Source organism: Seriola dumerili, unplaced genomic scaffold (genome assembly GCF_002260705.1).
Source record: "Seriola dumerili isolate Sdu_G_001 unplaced genomic scaffold, Sdu_1.0 BDQW01000230.1, whole genome shotgun sequence".
Taxonomy (NCBI): Eukaryota; Metazoa; Chordata; class Actinopteri; order Carangiformes; family Carangidae; genus Seriola; species Seriola dumerili.
In genome coordinates, this window is record NW_019174485.1 from 2,343,102 (window position 1) to 2,357,158 (window position 14,057).

A 14,057-nucleotide genomic window follows, 5' to 3' on the forward strand; every position below is an offset into this window, starting at 1 on the left:
CGTTTTTAGTATTTTTACATATCAGTCATGCATTTATAATGAACTGTAGAAAGAAAGTGCACCTACCCAGCACCCCAGTCCATTACCTTTTTGCATTTGTTCCATTGTTAAAGTGGAAACTTTTACGTGTGTCTCGGACAAAGCACATGCTTCATAACATTAGATTTGGGTTTAGTGTAATGTTGGTGTGTGTCACGTGTGTTACACATGCCTCTGATTGTGGAGCGCCAGCATTCTGTCTGAAATCACACACTGGGTCAGTGTTGGTTCAGGCTAAACAAGCAAAGCCGGCTAATGAGGGGTCTTCTTATCTTATTATTCTCTGTGTAAAAACATTCAAATATTCAACCCAACCGAACTTTCAAATCCAAGCAGACAGAAATGATCTAACTTTGAACTGACAATATCAACATTATATGCCAAGAAAACTCTGTGTGATTATATAGAATCAAAAATGATTCATTATTTAGGGTGTAGTTACTCTTTAAATAAAATTAGGACTTGGAAGCTACCATTTTAGTAGTGGGACACATTTACTGTACATAAAGCACTCCCTCACTGTGATGCAACTTCTTTTGTTTTTGATGAAAACAAAATCATGATGTAAATGTAATGGAGTAAACATCTAAAAGTTGCTTTTCAAGTGAAAAGAGGAGGAAGAGTTTTCATAATCTCTAACCAGCCTGTGGATAAGGAGGTACGCTTTATCTTTTTAACTAAGGAAAATGCTCACTCAGCCCATAGCTGCATTATTGTGTCCACTGGTCCATTGATTGTAATAGTTGTAATATTTGATGCTGATCTGACTGAGAGCGAGCAAATAGACTAATTTACTCACAAAAAAAAAAAAAAAAAAAACTAAACCAATTAAGACCAGAATTTTAAAGTTCTTCAGCAATGTACTGGAAGACATACATATTATTGTTATCATACATAATGTTAGCAACAAAACAGTAAACAATATCCTCTAGCAAATGCATTGATGTGTCCAGAATTACAGTGGCATGCCAGTTGCATGCAAGTTTGAGCACCCCTGGTCGAAAACTCTGTTACTGTGTATAGCTCAGTGAGTACAAGTTGAACTGGTCTCCAAGAGGCATGAAGTGAAAGATAATGAGAACATTTTTTTCAACATTTTAAGTAAAGTTCATGTATTATTTTTGTTTTGCACAATTATAGAGTGAAAAAAAAAGGAAAGCAGCACCATGCAAAAGTTTGGGCACCCAAGAGATTTGAGCTCTAAGATAACTGTTACCAAGGTCTCAGACCTTCATTAGCTTGTTTGCTATTTAGCTTGTTCGCAGTCACCGTTAGGAAAGAACAGCTGGTGCAAATTTCAAAGCTTTATAAATACTCTGACTCCTCAAATCCTTGTCCCAACAATCAGCAGCCAAGGCTCCTCTAAGCAGCTGCCTCACACTCTGAACGCACTCGTTTGCTAATTAGCACTTAACACTGCTAGTTCAGCTGAGGCTGATGGTATTTGATCATAAACAAGAGCGATTATTTCTAAATTACATTCTATTGACTAAATAATCTATTAAATTTTAAGAAAATAAGCAACAGTTTAATTGATGATGAAAATAATTGTTAGATTCAGCTCAACACTGTAACGAGTTAACAAATGAATGAATGAGTCATAAATAAATTGCACGAACACTGGAAATTATAATGCAAACACCATTCATTTATTGGTAGAATACTTCATCATACTGTATAGTTATCATTCTATTAAATACATATGTACTAAGCCTGTGTGTATCTATAGGCAGGCATTTCACATTCAAGTCCAGGTTCAGTGCAGTGATGACCAAACATCTCGTCTCGTCACCGACTCTCTTGTTCCTAAAACAGAGGTGAACGAGGAGCTGCTGCTCAATACATCAGTTTATCATCTGTGATCATTTCACTTTCTTTATATTAATCTCTCATTCACCCCTCCCTCCTCCTTTATCTGTTCTCTTCATCCCTTGTTTTGATGCCCACATGTGAAATAGCCACTAATGCCTTTCAATTCACTAAGTTTGAATCTCTGTGGAGGAGGGACAGAGCGGCCTCCCTGAGGTCCTCCTCAACGGCGCCAATATGAACCAGCCGGGAATGCATTGTGGGTCAGCTGTAGAGACAGGCACGCGGGTCCGATAGGGTACAATCAGTGATCAGTTTAGGTCTAGATTGAGACAGTAAGGTCTAGCTTAGGCTGGTTTAGTCCAGTTTTGAATCCACCTGAATCCCGTTGGAGCTAATCGCCTAAAAGGACAAATAACTTAGCTAACTTAGGGCCAGATGCTATGGAGCTTGCAAGGTAACAAGGCAATGCAAAATAGATATCATCATGTAGGAAGGAATGCCTGAGTCAATTAGCTCTTGAACAGTGCTGTATGTTTTCTTGAATCTCACAGTAACACACTTTTGAGTCGTCTCCATTGATTCAATTGTGCCAAGAAAGCTCAAGATACTATTTGACTCATCAGAAAACAGAGGATTTATTTGAGGAACTCCTCTCAGGCGCTCAGCAGAATAGAATAGTTTGTAGCCTCAGGAGGGGAGGATGAGGGTAAGGGTGGGGGTAATGGGTGGGGGTGCATTCATGCTTTAGTCGGTGAAGCAGCAGCGGTGAGGATCCTGGTGAATGTTGATGGACAATCAAAGTGTGTGGCTTCATTCCAGTCTTCCAAAGGAACAGTTGTGTCTCTGTGGTCAAAGGGTGCTCGGAGTCGTCACTGTTGATGGGGAAAAAGGCATCGAAGGGACTGTTGAGATACACCCTGTTAGTCTGGTGGTGTGTGCATGCTTGTGTCTGTGCATAATGTTTGTGTCTGTGCACCCTGAAGTGCGCCTGAGTGCGTGTTTGAGTGTGTGTCTGTGTGTGCGTGAGTTAGCTTTTCTTCAAGAGTTCAGGTTATATAGCAGCTGATGTGTCTTCGGACGGACACAAATACATCCAGTCCACGGTTTTATCCACCTCAAGTGTGCACAATGACATCAGACCAGGATCCGGTTCAGGCTCATTTAAACAAGTCTCATTGTAGTCAGCATAGATTGATCCAAAAAGAGTCTCTGTCATTCTCTGTCGTCTCCCTCTGCAGACCCGAGTTTGAAAGGTGCAGGAGTCTCAGAGGAAGGGGTTGTGGCTGTGTGTTTGTGTCTGTGACTGAGTGCGGGCCGCCGGTCGCGGAGAGAGAGGGAGCAGGGGTTGGGGGAGGTTGGAGGGAAGGTCCAGGAGTCCGGCAGGAGGCTGTGTGAGAGAGGAGGGGATGATGGGCGGCTGGTGGGGCAGAGGGAGCGGCAGGGACGGGCTGTAGGAGAGCATGTGAGGGGGCAGCGGGGAGGTGGAGGATGGTCGCATTTGATTGAGGGTGAGGCGAGGCTGGTCGCTGTGGAAGGGGTTGGTGGGAGACGGAGCACTCAGACCTGAGGATGAAAAAAAAAAAAACAGGATTTGTTGATTGGAAAAACTTTTTCGTGAATCAGAATAAGATTTCTGTAAGTACAGCAGGCGAGTTCTTGAATAACTTGTTACCTGAGAGGAAGGGGTTATTGTGCGTCTTGCTAGGAGGGTTGGGGGGTATCAGAGCGTCTAAATTGACCAGCGAGGCCCCCGTGGGTCCCAGAAAGGCCTCTGGGGTCCGACAGACACGTGTAGGCGGGGCACTGAGCGGAGGGGCTAGCCGGGATAGGTCAAACATCTCTGGACTGGCAGACTCTCTGCCATTTACCTGGGGTTTCACAGGAGGCTCGGCTCCAAACAGATCTGGTTTAGAATCCGCTGCCAAAAACGGGTCAGAGTCTGGCTTTACTCCAAACAGCTCTGCATCTGCAACAGGAAGAGAAAAAAGAAAAAGCATTTCTTTTTTTTTTTTAAAGTAAATGTTGGTCCGGCACAGGTCTCCAGAGCAGCTATTTGACAGTGGCAGTAAAGTTAAACAGGAAATGTGGGGAGAGAGATTGGGGGAATGACATGCAGCTAAACTTTTAAAACAGACTCAACTTTTAGTTTACAGATACAAACGCAACAGACTGCAGTTTTAACTGACTGTCTGACTGAGCAGAGGAAATCCCTACACTCACATGCTGTTGCACATAATTATCGCCATGGTTACCGAATGATTTCCATAAATATAACATACGGCATGGGTTTATAAGTAGCTGAGCTTTTGAGATCATGCTGAAATGACACATCTAATGTCCTGTGGTTCGTCCGTGTGCTTTCCATCACAAATGAACCACAGCAGACTGAAACATCTCTGTAGCAACACAACGTGTCATTTCTGGTATGTTGTGAAACATTTTACTTCTATCAAAAAATTGTAGCTCCTGCGATTTGGATATTGCACAGAGCCATATTGTGATTTCAATCATATTTTGATTAATTGTTCAGCCCTAATTGAGACCCTCTTTTTCAAGCAGTCTCTGTCCGCTTGTTTGATCCGCACTGGGCTTTGACTGAGTTTTTACACCAGCTCAAAATCCTACAAACCAGGAAACCAAAAGGGTTGAGGCTTTTTCTCATTTACTCCAATCCTTTTTAGAGATCAGATCAGTCTTAAATAAAAAGTAATTATAAGTTGTATGTAGTATTACTTTGCCTGCTGTTCAGGGGCTCATGCTAGAAGATTTTTTTCTGTCCGACTATTGTCAAAGACTTACTGCTTCTGTGAATTCCAAATATACAGTGCAAGCCACAGTGCTTCTGGCTGTCTGCTGTCTTGTACTACATTACCTGTGGGACTGGCAGGCTGTGGAGAGGACAATTGAGGAACCTCCTGTTTGGGCTTCTCCTCTTCCTGTGCAGCAAACGGATCATTCCCGTCACCGCCTGCATAGGAAATTGAAAAGTGATGAAAACGGTCCAATCACAGGCAGAGTGCAATGATTACATTTTTGGTTAGACACTGAAAACTACAATCAGTACGTATGTGCGATCTGAGAGGAGCTTGTCAGGTGGGCCAATGTTTCTGAAAGGTACCGTACCTCCGTCCGTCGGGCTGTCCCACGCATCATTCACAGGACTGGAGGAGACGGGTGCTGCTTCCCAGGGGTCTGTGCCTGAGTTGGCACATGGGGCCCAAGGATTGGACGCATCGGAGGAAGGGGGAGGGGCTGACCAAGGGCTACCAATCACAGGAGTGCTGGAGTGAACCGCTGTGAAGACGGACGGATGAAAAAAAACACCAGAAGTCATTGTGAGGCATTAAAAACACACAATCTCACAGAAAATGAAAAAACACAATGAGACAGCAGGTGTAGCATCATATTGGCCTGAAGTGTTTGTGTGTGTGTGTTTGTGTGTGTGTGTTTGTATGTGTGTGTGTGTGTGTGTGTGTGTGTGTGTGTGGATGTGTCGGTGTGTGTGCGAGGAGCCACCCACCTACAGAGTCCCAGGGGTCACTAGTGATGTCGCAGGTGGGCTGAGCTGAGTTCCAAGGGTCACTCGGAGGAGGTGCGGGCTCAGAGGAAGTGCCAAATATGTCCACCAGGTCCAACATGGCTGACTACAGAGGAAGCAAAAAGTCTTATAATCAAACATTCTCTTATTTGCTTCCAGGTTTGTATGAGTCACGGGGTCTTTAAGCACCAGGAGACTCTTGATAAGAGACAAAAGAAACATATTGAACCCTTAACCCTGATGAGCTCTGTGAAAGGAGAGTATGGGAAGTGTCACAGTCAGTGTGGCTGGATAATAGACGTGAAAATTACTTTAAAACACTCCTTAGACATTCAGCTCGGAGAACGTTAGTTAAGTGAAGTAGCAGGGAAATAATTAGTGGTGTGAATGTCTGTGAATCGAGCATAGGTGGAAACTAAGCTGAACTGTTTTCCTGACACTGTTTCAGTTAAAACTTTATCAATCTGTGTTTAATTGTGATTTTTCAGATTCACTGAAGGATAGCGTTTTCTTTATGGGTTTAGAATCTTCACACCTCTTCAGTCAAACAAACCATCCAGAAGAAAAACCCTAACTCTAACCCAAAATTTGTGTTATCAAATTGTTTTTTGCTTGTGTTTTGTCTGTTTGCATGTGTTTTCTGAAGTCCACTCTACTGAAAACACACATTTAGAGCAGAAAGAGCATTTTTAAGTGTCCTTTTGAGTTGTAAATTAATTCATTGGTCCGTTGTAGAGCCTAATAAATATCCCGTATCAAAAAGCCAATGCTAGATATCACAGATGTTGTGGTATTGATGTTGTATTGTTGGTGTACATGTTGGCAATGAGATTACATTATATAACGCAGTGAAAGTCGCCTGAGGAAATTCTGAAACGGTGTCATCGTTTCATAAATTTGTCAGGCTGCATCTGGACTCCACTGCTCAGATTCCTCTGCAGGACCTGAGTTAGCAGAGCAGTTAGACCGCAGTGCCGCCTGTTAAGAACATTGTGTTTACTGTTCAAACTAAAATACCCGTGTTGTCAAATTGATGATGTTTTCTGAATTTGCAGCACGTTTGTGCGTGCGTTGAGCTCTCAGGGCCACCATAGTAATCAAGTGATTTCATTTTAGCACAGGACAAAACTGGCACCTAATGTTGTTTTTGAAGTATTCAAACATTCTAAATACACAACATCACAACAGGAATCAAGATAAACCTGCACAAGTCAGCACTGTAACGTCACGGGAAACGAAGATGCTGGACATAACATTTTAACAGTGACGTCCTGGGTTGGAAATTTCAGTCTGGAACAAAAGTTCACCACATGAATCATCTCTCTTCTGCCCCTCCCGCCTTTCTTCACTCCGCACTATCAAACTACAGGTGCAAGGATTTCGCCTGATTTTTGCAGACGCAGGCACCTCTGCATGGTTTCCACAGATGAGAAGCTCGATACTCACTCACAGTCACATGAAGGTTCAATGAGCAACTGGCACATGTGTGATGAGAGAGAGGGACTTTTCAGTGAAGCGGGAGACATCTGATTTCCAGAAGTCAAACTTTTGAAATGAACAATATTTGCATATTCATATATTTTGGTTTTTCCAGTGACAGAGAAGAGCTTATTAGTAGGTAACTGAACTATTATGTGGAAAACCATATCAGACACAAACTGTTATTCCAAGTAAAGTATTTCTATATGTCGTGTAAGAATTGAATCCTGCGGCACCCGTTGTAAAGTTAAAGCATTAGATAAAATGCCAAAAATGAAATGCAATTTTTGAATGCATGATGAGACATGATGAATGATGACATGTATCTGACCTTGTGAACACGTCAGGTATTACGTCAGACAACCAGGAGCTCTCTTAGACAGTTTTTTCTACTAATCCTAATTCCTAATCTTTTTCCACGGAGCACCTAAAAGTACCAGATAATAATGATAAGAATATAATATGACCAATTACAAGCCAAGGGGACTTTTACATAAGACAGCCTGTGACTCTGATTGGCTTGTAGACAGGACCATGAATACGGGAGTTGGCGTGCTACAAGATAAGGAGGATGCTTTCAGGGAAATGTCATGCTGAGCTCAAGGTTAGACAAGACAATGTCATTATCATTCAGCAGGCACGTCTCTCTCGTCCCTCAGCTCTCTACCGTTTCTCTCTCTCACACCCTCCCTCATTATGCTGATCTATGTCTTTTTGTCCTGTTTCCCTCCCTATCCCACAGTCCACACCATAAACTCCACTTCATTCTCTAAATGCCTGCCAGCAATCCACCCACAAATACACCTGCCCACCTCTCCATGCAAAGGCACACTCATGTACCATGCATGCACCCACACACTTACCGTACAGCATGCACACACAAGTGCACACACACCCACGTGCGCGCACACACACACACACACAGACATGTTTTTAAACTCACCTCCTGTGTCCCTGACTGGCTCTCTCTCCGGCTCTCGTCCAGGGCCTTCTGTAGCTGAGACTCGTCTCCTTGGCGACAGCGCTGCTCCTGCAGGGGCGGCATTGTGACATCATCAACATTATCGCCACGGTAATGAGAGTGGATGTACGGACACACACACACACACACACACACACACACACTGCCGTTAGTGAAACAGTCTTTGAAGGCAGCACCAGCAGCTTTTTTGCACTGTTGAAATATTTAGTTGACAAAGAGCGGAGGCTGGTTAAAGGCAAAGCAGAGAGAGAGAGTGCAGCAGAAATCTTCCAAAATTACATGTAGAAATTCAAACATAATGTGTGAGAAAAGATGTATAAAAACTACTGTTAAAGTAGGAGAGAGGAGGCGAACAAAATCTGTGCAGTCTGAAAGCTGCTGGGAGATATGGCAGCGGTCCTGGAAGGGAGAAAAGTGACGTAAGGAAGGAAAAAGTTAGGAAGGAAGTCATTAGTTAACCACAGAGACACATAGGAGCCACATCATCAGATACGCAGAAAGACACACAACTACAGGGTTAAAAAACGTTAATAAACAGCTTTAAGGAGTGAAGTGTGTTTCTCTGTGTGTGTGTGTGTGTGTGTGTGTGTGTGTGTGTACCTGCTCATGCTCCCTTTGGCTAAGGCTTAACACAATCTGTAGTTGTGTGTCTTCATCCATCTCTATGGTAACAGGGGAAGGAAGGGCTAGCTAGATGAAGGTGGGCGAATGTTCAGAACGTTTGTCACAACATTTTCATTTCTGGAATCGTCAAGAGGATGTGAGACACGTGTTGCTAGAAAACAGAAGACGTGTGTGTGTGGAGCGGAGCGGAGGTATGGTGGTGGGTATGTTGGCAATTACACATTATCATAATATGTGTGCGTATGTATGTGTGTTGTTTTACCTTCTGACTCTCCTCCCTGCTCATGGCTAAGGCCAGCTGGAGCTGCAGCTCCTCCTCCCCGCTGGTCTGAGGGCGAGCCTGCTCCAGGTCTGAGGCGGCACGAGGAGACGAGGACGAGGCTGCAGCAGAGGGAACAAGCGTTTGAGGGAGGAAGGAGTAAGAGTGTGAGTGAGGAGAGCTGGTCAGACTGATGTGGAGCACAGGAAGTGTGTGTGCGTGTGGCTGATTTGAATATTTTCAGGCCTATGCTGCAGTATTGATAATCTATTTGGTGGCACGTCCTGAGTGCTGGGCTAAAGCACAAAATGCATTTCATTAGGGATGTGGCGTTAAGCCTGAATACAAGTGTGTGTTTTTCACTCTTCATCCATTTATTCATAAACTGCCACCACATAAAATAAGCTGTTAAGCGCTCCAGACAAGTTCTGACTTTAAATACCCACAATGCTCACAGTTAAAGGAGGACGGAGAGCCTCTGGAGCGGCTGAACTCCTCCCCGTACAGCACAGCCATGCTGGGCTGGCTCGTTCGCCTGCCTGGGTGGTAAGACGGGGGTATGCCTCCGTACACACCACCCCCGCCGCCTCCGCTGCCTCCCCCTGCCATTCGCTCCTTGGTCTTTAGGGCTTGACTCCTCTCCTGGCGGAGTCGCTCCTCGTCCCGGAGGAGACACACCAGTTGGCGTGCTTTTTCTCTCACGTTAGCCCCCTGGTCTCTGCCGTCGCGGTCTACGTACTGGAAGTCACGCAGTGTCTGAACCACACATAGACAAAACTCATGTTCACAAATGTTTACAGATCAGCATGAATATTTAAATCAATGTATCAAGTATCCTCTGACTTTCTGAATTTTTTTACTGGTTGCTTACTCTATTCAATGATTAACATTTTATTCCGTTGGTGGTGATTGAAATGGTGATTTCTTTCTGCGTGTATCGTAATATTTGCTGGTTACACTGTATTTCTATTAAATATAGACCCCAGGATGAGTAGTGGTTGCCGAGGTAACAACTAATGCTGATCCAAATGAACAATAAACAGTAAATCAGCTCTATTCCTGAGGCATTCAGATTGCTGAGGTTCTCCTCTAGTTACAGTCCAGTACCTGAATCGTGAATGCATTCTCACGGCACTGCTGAGCCACTCTCTCTGATCCTGTCTTCAGCAGGTAATCCAACAGAGTCAGGGCCTGGAGGCAGACGCTGATTACCACACTGATGCTCCAAAATCAGTATTTTGTTACATCTCTATGTTACAAGGCAACTGACACCTTTAAGCACAGCTTTTGTAACAAACACAAAAAAAGCATGAATGTTACTGAATGGAAGTAGTGAGGGAAGTGGTGGTGAGCGGTCAGGGGTCAGAAGGAAGCTGAATTTAACACAGTCAGCAAACAGAATGAAAGAGAAACACACAGGTAGAGGAGACTTATGGTTAAAAATTATGGTCAAATCTGACAGACACTTTCTTTCCTGAGATCACCTTGTAGACATGTCTCCAGTTCTTGCCGCTGTCGTTGAGGCGTTTCCAAACCATGCCCATCACCTCAGCAAATGCCACCACATTGAAGGTCAAGTCGGCGATCTCGGACATGAGAGATGAGGACGGGCCCCATGGATCATTCGAGGTGGCCTCACGAACCTACACAACAGCAGCAGAGGAACCACAATATCCATTTTTTTTTCTCACATTTACATGTCAATTGTATGTTTGTTCACATCCTGTGTAACAGTGTCATAAAAAAGTGAAAGATTACAAGTTTCAGACATTTCAAGACATGAAGTAAGAGGCAAGTAGAGAGTTTTGCTCTGAGGTGTTTTTTTTTTTTGGATGTGACATGAGTGTTCATTTAATCAGACTCACATATAAACACATAAAAACAGCAATGGTACTTAAAGTGAACACAGTCCATCTATAATACCTTGATCTCCGCTTCTGAATAGTTGTGCACAATGTTCTTCACCTGCCGGCGCAGGGCTGAGGTTGTCATGGTGACAGATGATGGAGGACGTGGAAGGATAGAAAGTGAATACAAATGCTCAACAGGTGAATAAAGGGGGTCAAAGGGGAAATGTGGGTTGAAGGTGGAGAGGAGAAGTCGCTATGGCAATGAAGGCTCCTCTTCTCTGTCAGGAGTTATTGGACGCCCCTGTATGAAAGACATGATGGCAATATATGAGTATAAGTGAGTATATCAAATCTATGTGTAACTTTATGTCTTTCTCTTTTAAGGTTGATCTGATTAGCCATAAATGCCTAAGATTGATCAGGGGTTTTCAAAGTCTGACCACCCCCCTTCAGCCTCTCTGTGGGCTACAACCTATGGGTTCAACTTGCACCCACCTTTTTTTAGCCTATATTTATTCACATTTTGGCAAACTGGAACCATTAAAAGCATGCCAAATTAGCTATTTGCAGTTCCTGTTTGCAAAGTACCCATGGATGTACAGACAACTATCACTAGATTACTTTGATGTGGAAGAAAACTTAAAAACATCATGATTCTCTAGCAAATTCTGGAGTGTCTTTTTTTTGATTATCTTTATCTTTTTTTTATTATTGTTTGTCTTTATTTCTTTGTATTTACATCAGTATGAATACACTGAGCTATACAAACAATGACTGATGATAGCGACTGAGTTGGTCACAACTGGCACCCCTCAGAAGGAAGTAGGTCATACAAAAGCTCTGGCACTCAGGTGTCTGATGAAGCTTCTTGGTGGCTTATTTTATTCAGGCCAACACACACACATATACACACACACGCACAGGCGTGCGCTCACACACACACACACACACACACACATACACACACACACACACACACACACGCAATCGTGCGCTCGCGATAGCAACCCATTTCTCTCTTCCAAATTCATATTTCAGAAGGGACACAAGGGAATTGATCATTAAGGGTTCCTGTGATACTTTTCCCTCTGCCTGCGACTATAAGTCTTTATAGACACACAGTGTAATTAACCCACTAAACCAAACCTGAACTAGGGTGACCTCACTAAACTAAATCTCATCTCATCGACTCACTTAACTGTCAGATTGTCAGAGATAGTGACAGTTTTACATTTGGTGGAAAGTACATTTTAAATGACAAAGTAAAGCCAATGTGTTTCTAGCTCATAAAACCACTACGGAATTTTTTTTCTGTGAACTTCACACACTTTAGTCACTTGTTTCTCTGTGTAACTGTGCAACCCAAAACAGAAAAAGGGTAGCGCTTTGGTTTTCCCTGGTAGCTATTGGTAGCTTTCCTAGCTAGTGGAAAATGGCGGATGGTGGAACAACCAGAGTAACTGTGGGATCTCTACCCAGCAAAATAAAAAGAGTCCTGTTGTTGGAGGTGGCAAAAAAGCAAACAGGGGGCGCGACAGAAATCAAGGAAAAACAGTGTGAACAGAGTGAACCTCGGATGGGCATTCACTCCATGGAGAGAGCCATGGTCAGACTGGGACAGAAATTCACCCCTGGACTTACCCACTGAGACCGACTGTCCCGGGATTTGTCCCAGGAATTGGCCTGGTGGTCCCTATGGCCAGTCCAACTATGGAGAGAGCTCAGACATTCAGGCCTTATTTCTACTAGTAACAAAACCTGCCTACCTACCAATACCACCAGGTGATTTACTCAGCACCAACATTGGAGTTTCTAGTTTAACTTGGGATTCTTATGGTTGTTTCTTGCTTTGGACGGTAGCCAGGCTGAAAGTGGTAATATAATAATAATAATAATAATAATAATAATAGTCAAAATAAATAACACGTTTCCTGGTGGTGGCCTTTCTGAAATGAACAGCTGTGAAACGTATTATATTCTTCTTAGCGACAGTGGCGCCAACATAAACACCACTTGGAAATGGGGAAAGTTGTCTATTGCCATGTAAGCAACATGTTGCAGGTTAACCTGGATTAAAGGTGCAGCAGTACCTCAAATTCACATTTTGTTCCTGCTGGATATGAAGTGCCACACATTAAAACCACTTCACTAATTTAGAATATAACATATATATATAACATTATTAACAGGCAGCTACTGCTATGATCGTGACTACTAACAATAATAATTATATTTAACAATTACTGACTTTTTAAAGAGTCTTGCATTCTTTTTTTAAAATTGTTTTCATTTTTATGTCACTGCTGCTCCACAACAGTTCACAGAGGGTGTCACAATGAAACAAGTCACTGGATGCTGCATCCTGCCGAAAAGCAAGCATCAGCAGAAGCACAGAGGACCTGAGATGCACACAGCAGGGACACAGACAGAAAACACAGAGAGGAGGACGAGTCTCAGAGTGTTTGTGCATATGTGAGAGAGGGAGAGAGAGAGAGAGAGGGAGAGAGAGAGAGAGAGGGAATGAAGGACATAAAGAAGAAAGTGAAGCTCAGCAACTTCAACCAGTATCACCTTTCTGCACAATCATCTTCACACACACAAACACACACACACACACACACACACACACACACACACACACAACGACAAACAAAGGTTATTAAAGGCTTGTGCTGTCTCTATGAAGTATTTGAAACTATTGCTCTTTGTATCCCTTTAACTGACCCTCACACCACAACAGATACTTCATAGTGTGGGAGTAACATGAACTCGCTGTGTATATAACGACTCTCAAACCCGAGAAGACGAGGGGGCAGTAATGGCACCAGCTGAAATAGTGTGTGTGGGAGAAAGGAGTTTATGTGGATATTGATGTGTGGTTTAAAAATCCCAAAAGCAGATTACATCTGTCCTTGTAAAAAAAAAAAAAAGAATTTCCCAATTTTTGCATTATTGTGAGGCCTGGACCAAGCATATGCCCCCCCTCCCCCCAAAAAAAATCACGGTTAAACTTGTACTATGTGTTGTAAATACTAGTATCTTCCTCCATCTGTCCTATTAGGAATACAACCAGCAAAGGCCACATCCCATCAGACAGAAACAACACTAAAATTAATATTAATCATTATTTGATGTGCCAGCAGGCTACTAAGAAAAGTTCAGGTGTAATGAAAACTGAGACAAGGCAACAAACAATTTTATCTTTATATGAATGAAAGTTGTACAAAATCCATCCTGACACATAATTAAGATATTTCTGTACAACTCAAAATGTGTGTATTTGGTAAAGTCTCAGAACAGGACACAGAGACAGACTGGTGGCGATGAAGTCATCCAGGGACAAACTGTGGAGCTGCTCAGTGAATAATGCAACAACCCCTCAGCACCTTTGGTGGTCTTACTGGGATGTGGGCACATTTTCTGATTCACAGCTATAAACTTCACATGTAAATGACTCATCTGTGTGTAATTATT

At 43.1% G+C, this 14,057-nt stretch overlaps 1 protein-coding gene across 1 annotated transcript; it reads right to left on the reverse strand.

Annotated features, from left to right (window-relative positions):
• Nucleotides 1-3,115: 3,115 nt before the first annotated feature.
• Nucleotides 3,116-10,725, reverse strand: LOC111229456 (epsin-3-like). Its single transcript, XM_022755788.1, has 11 exons — nt 10,657-10,725; nt 10,218-10,376; nt 9,841-9,924; nt 9,189-9,489; nt 8,737-8,855; nt 7,812-7,898; nt 5,372-5,495; nt 4,975-5,145; nt 4,724-4,819; nt 3,524-3,817; nt 3,116-3,414 (listed from the first exon to the last, which is right to left on the reverse strand). The coding sequence occupies exons 1-11, from the start codon at nt 10,723-10,725 to the stop codon at nt 3,116-3,118; spliced, it is 1,803 nt and encodes a 600-aa protein (XP_022611509.1).
• Between the last annotated feature and the right edge of the window lie 3,332 nt (nt 10,726-14,057).

Coding starts and splice junctions, on each gene's coding strand:
- LOC111229456 (XM_022755788.1), bottom strand. CDS start 10,725: ATGACAACCTCAGCCCTGCGCCGGCAGGTGAAGAACATTGTGCACAAC. Junction 9,925..10,217: donor ACTGGAGACATGTCTACAAG/GTGATCTCAGGA, acceptor GTCTGCCTCCAG/GCCCTGACTCTGTTGGATTA. Junction 3,818..4,723: donor ACAGCCTGCCAGTCCCACAG/GTAATGTAGTAC, acceptor TTCCTGTTGCAG/ATGCAGAGCTGTTTGGAGTA.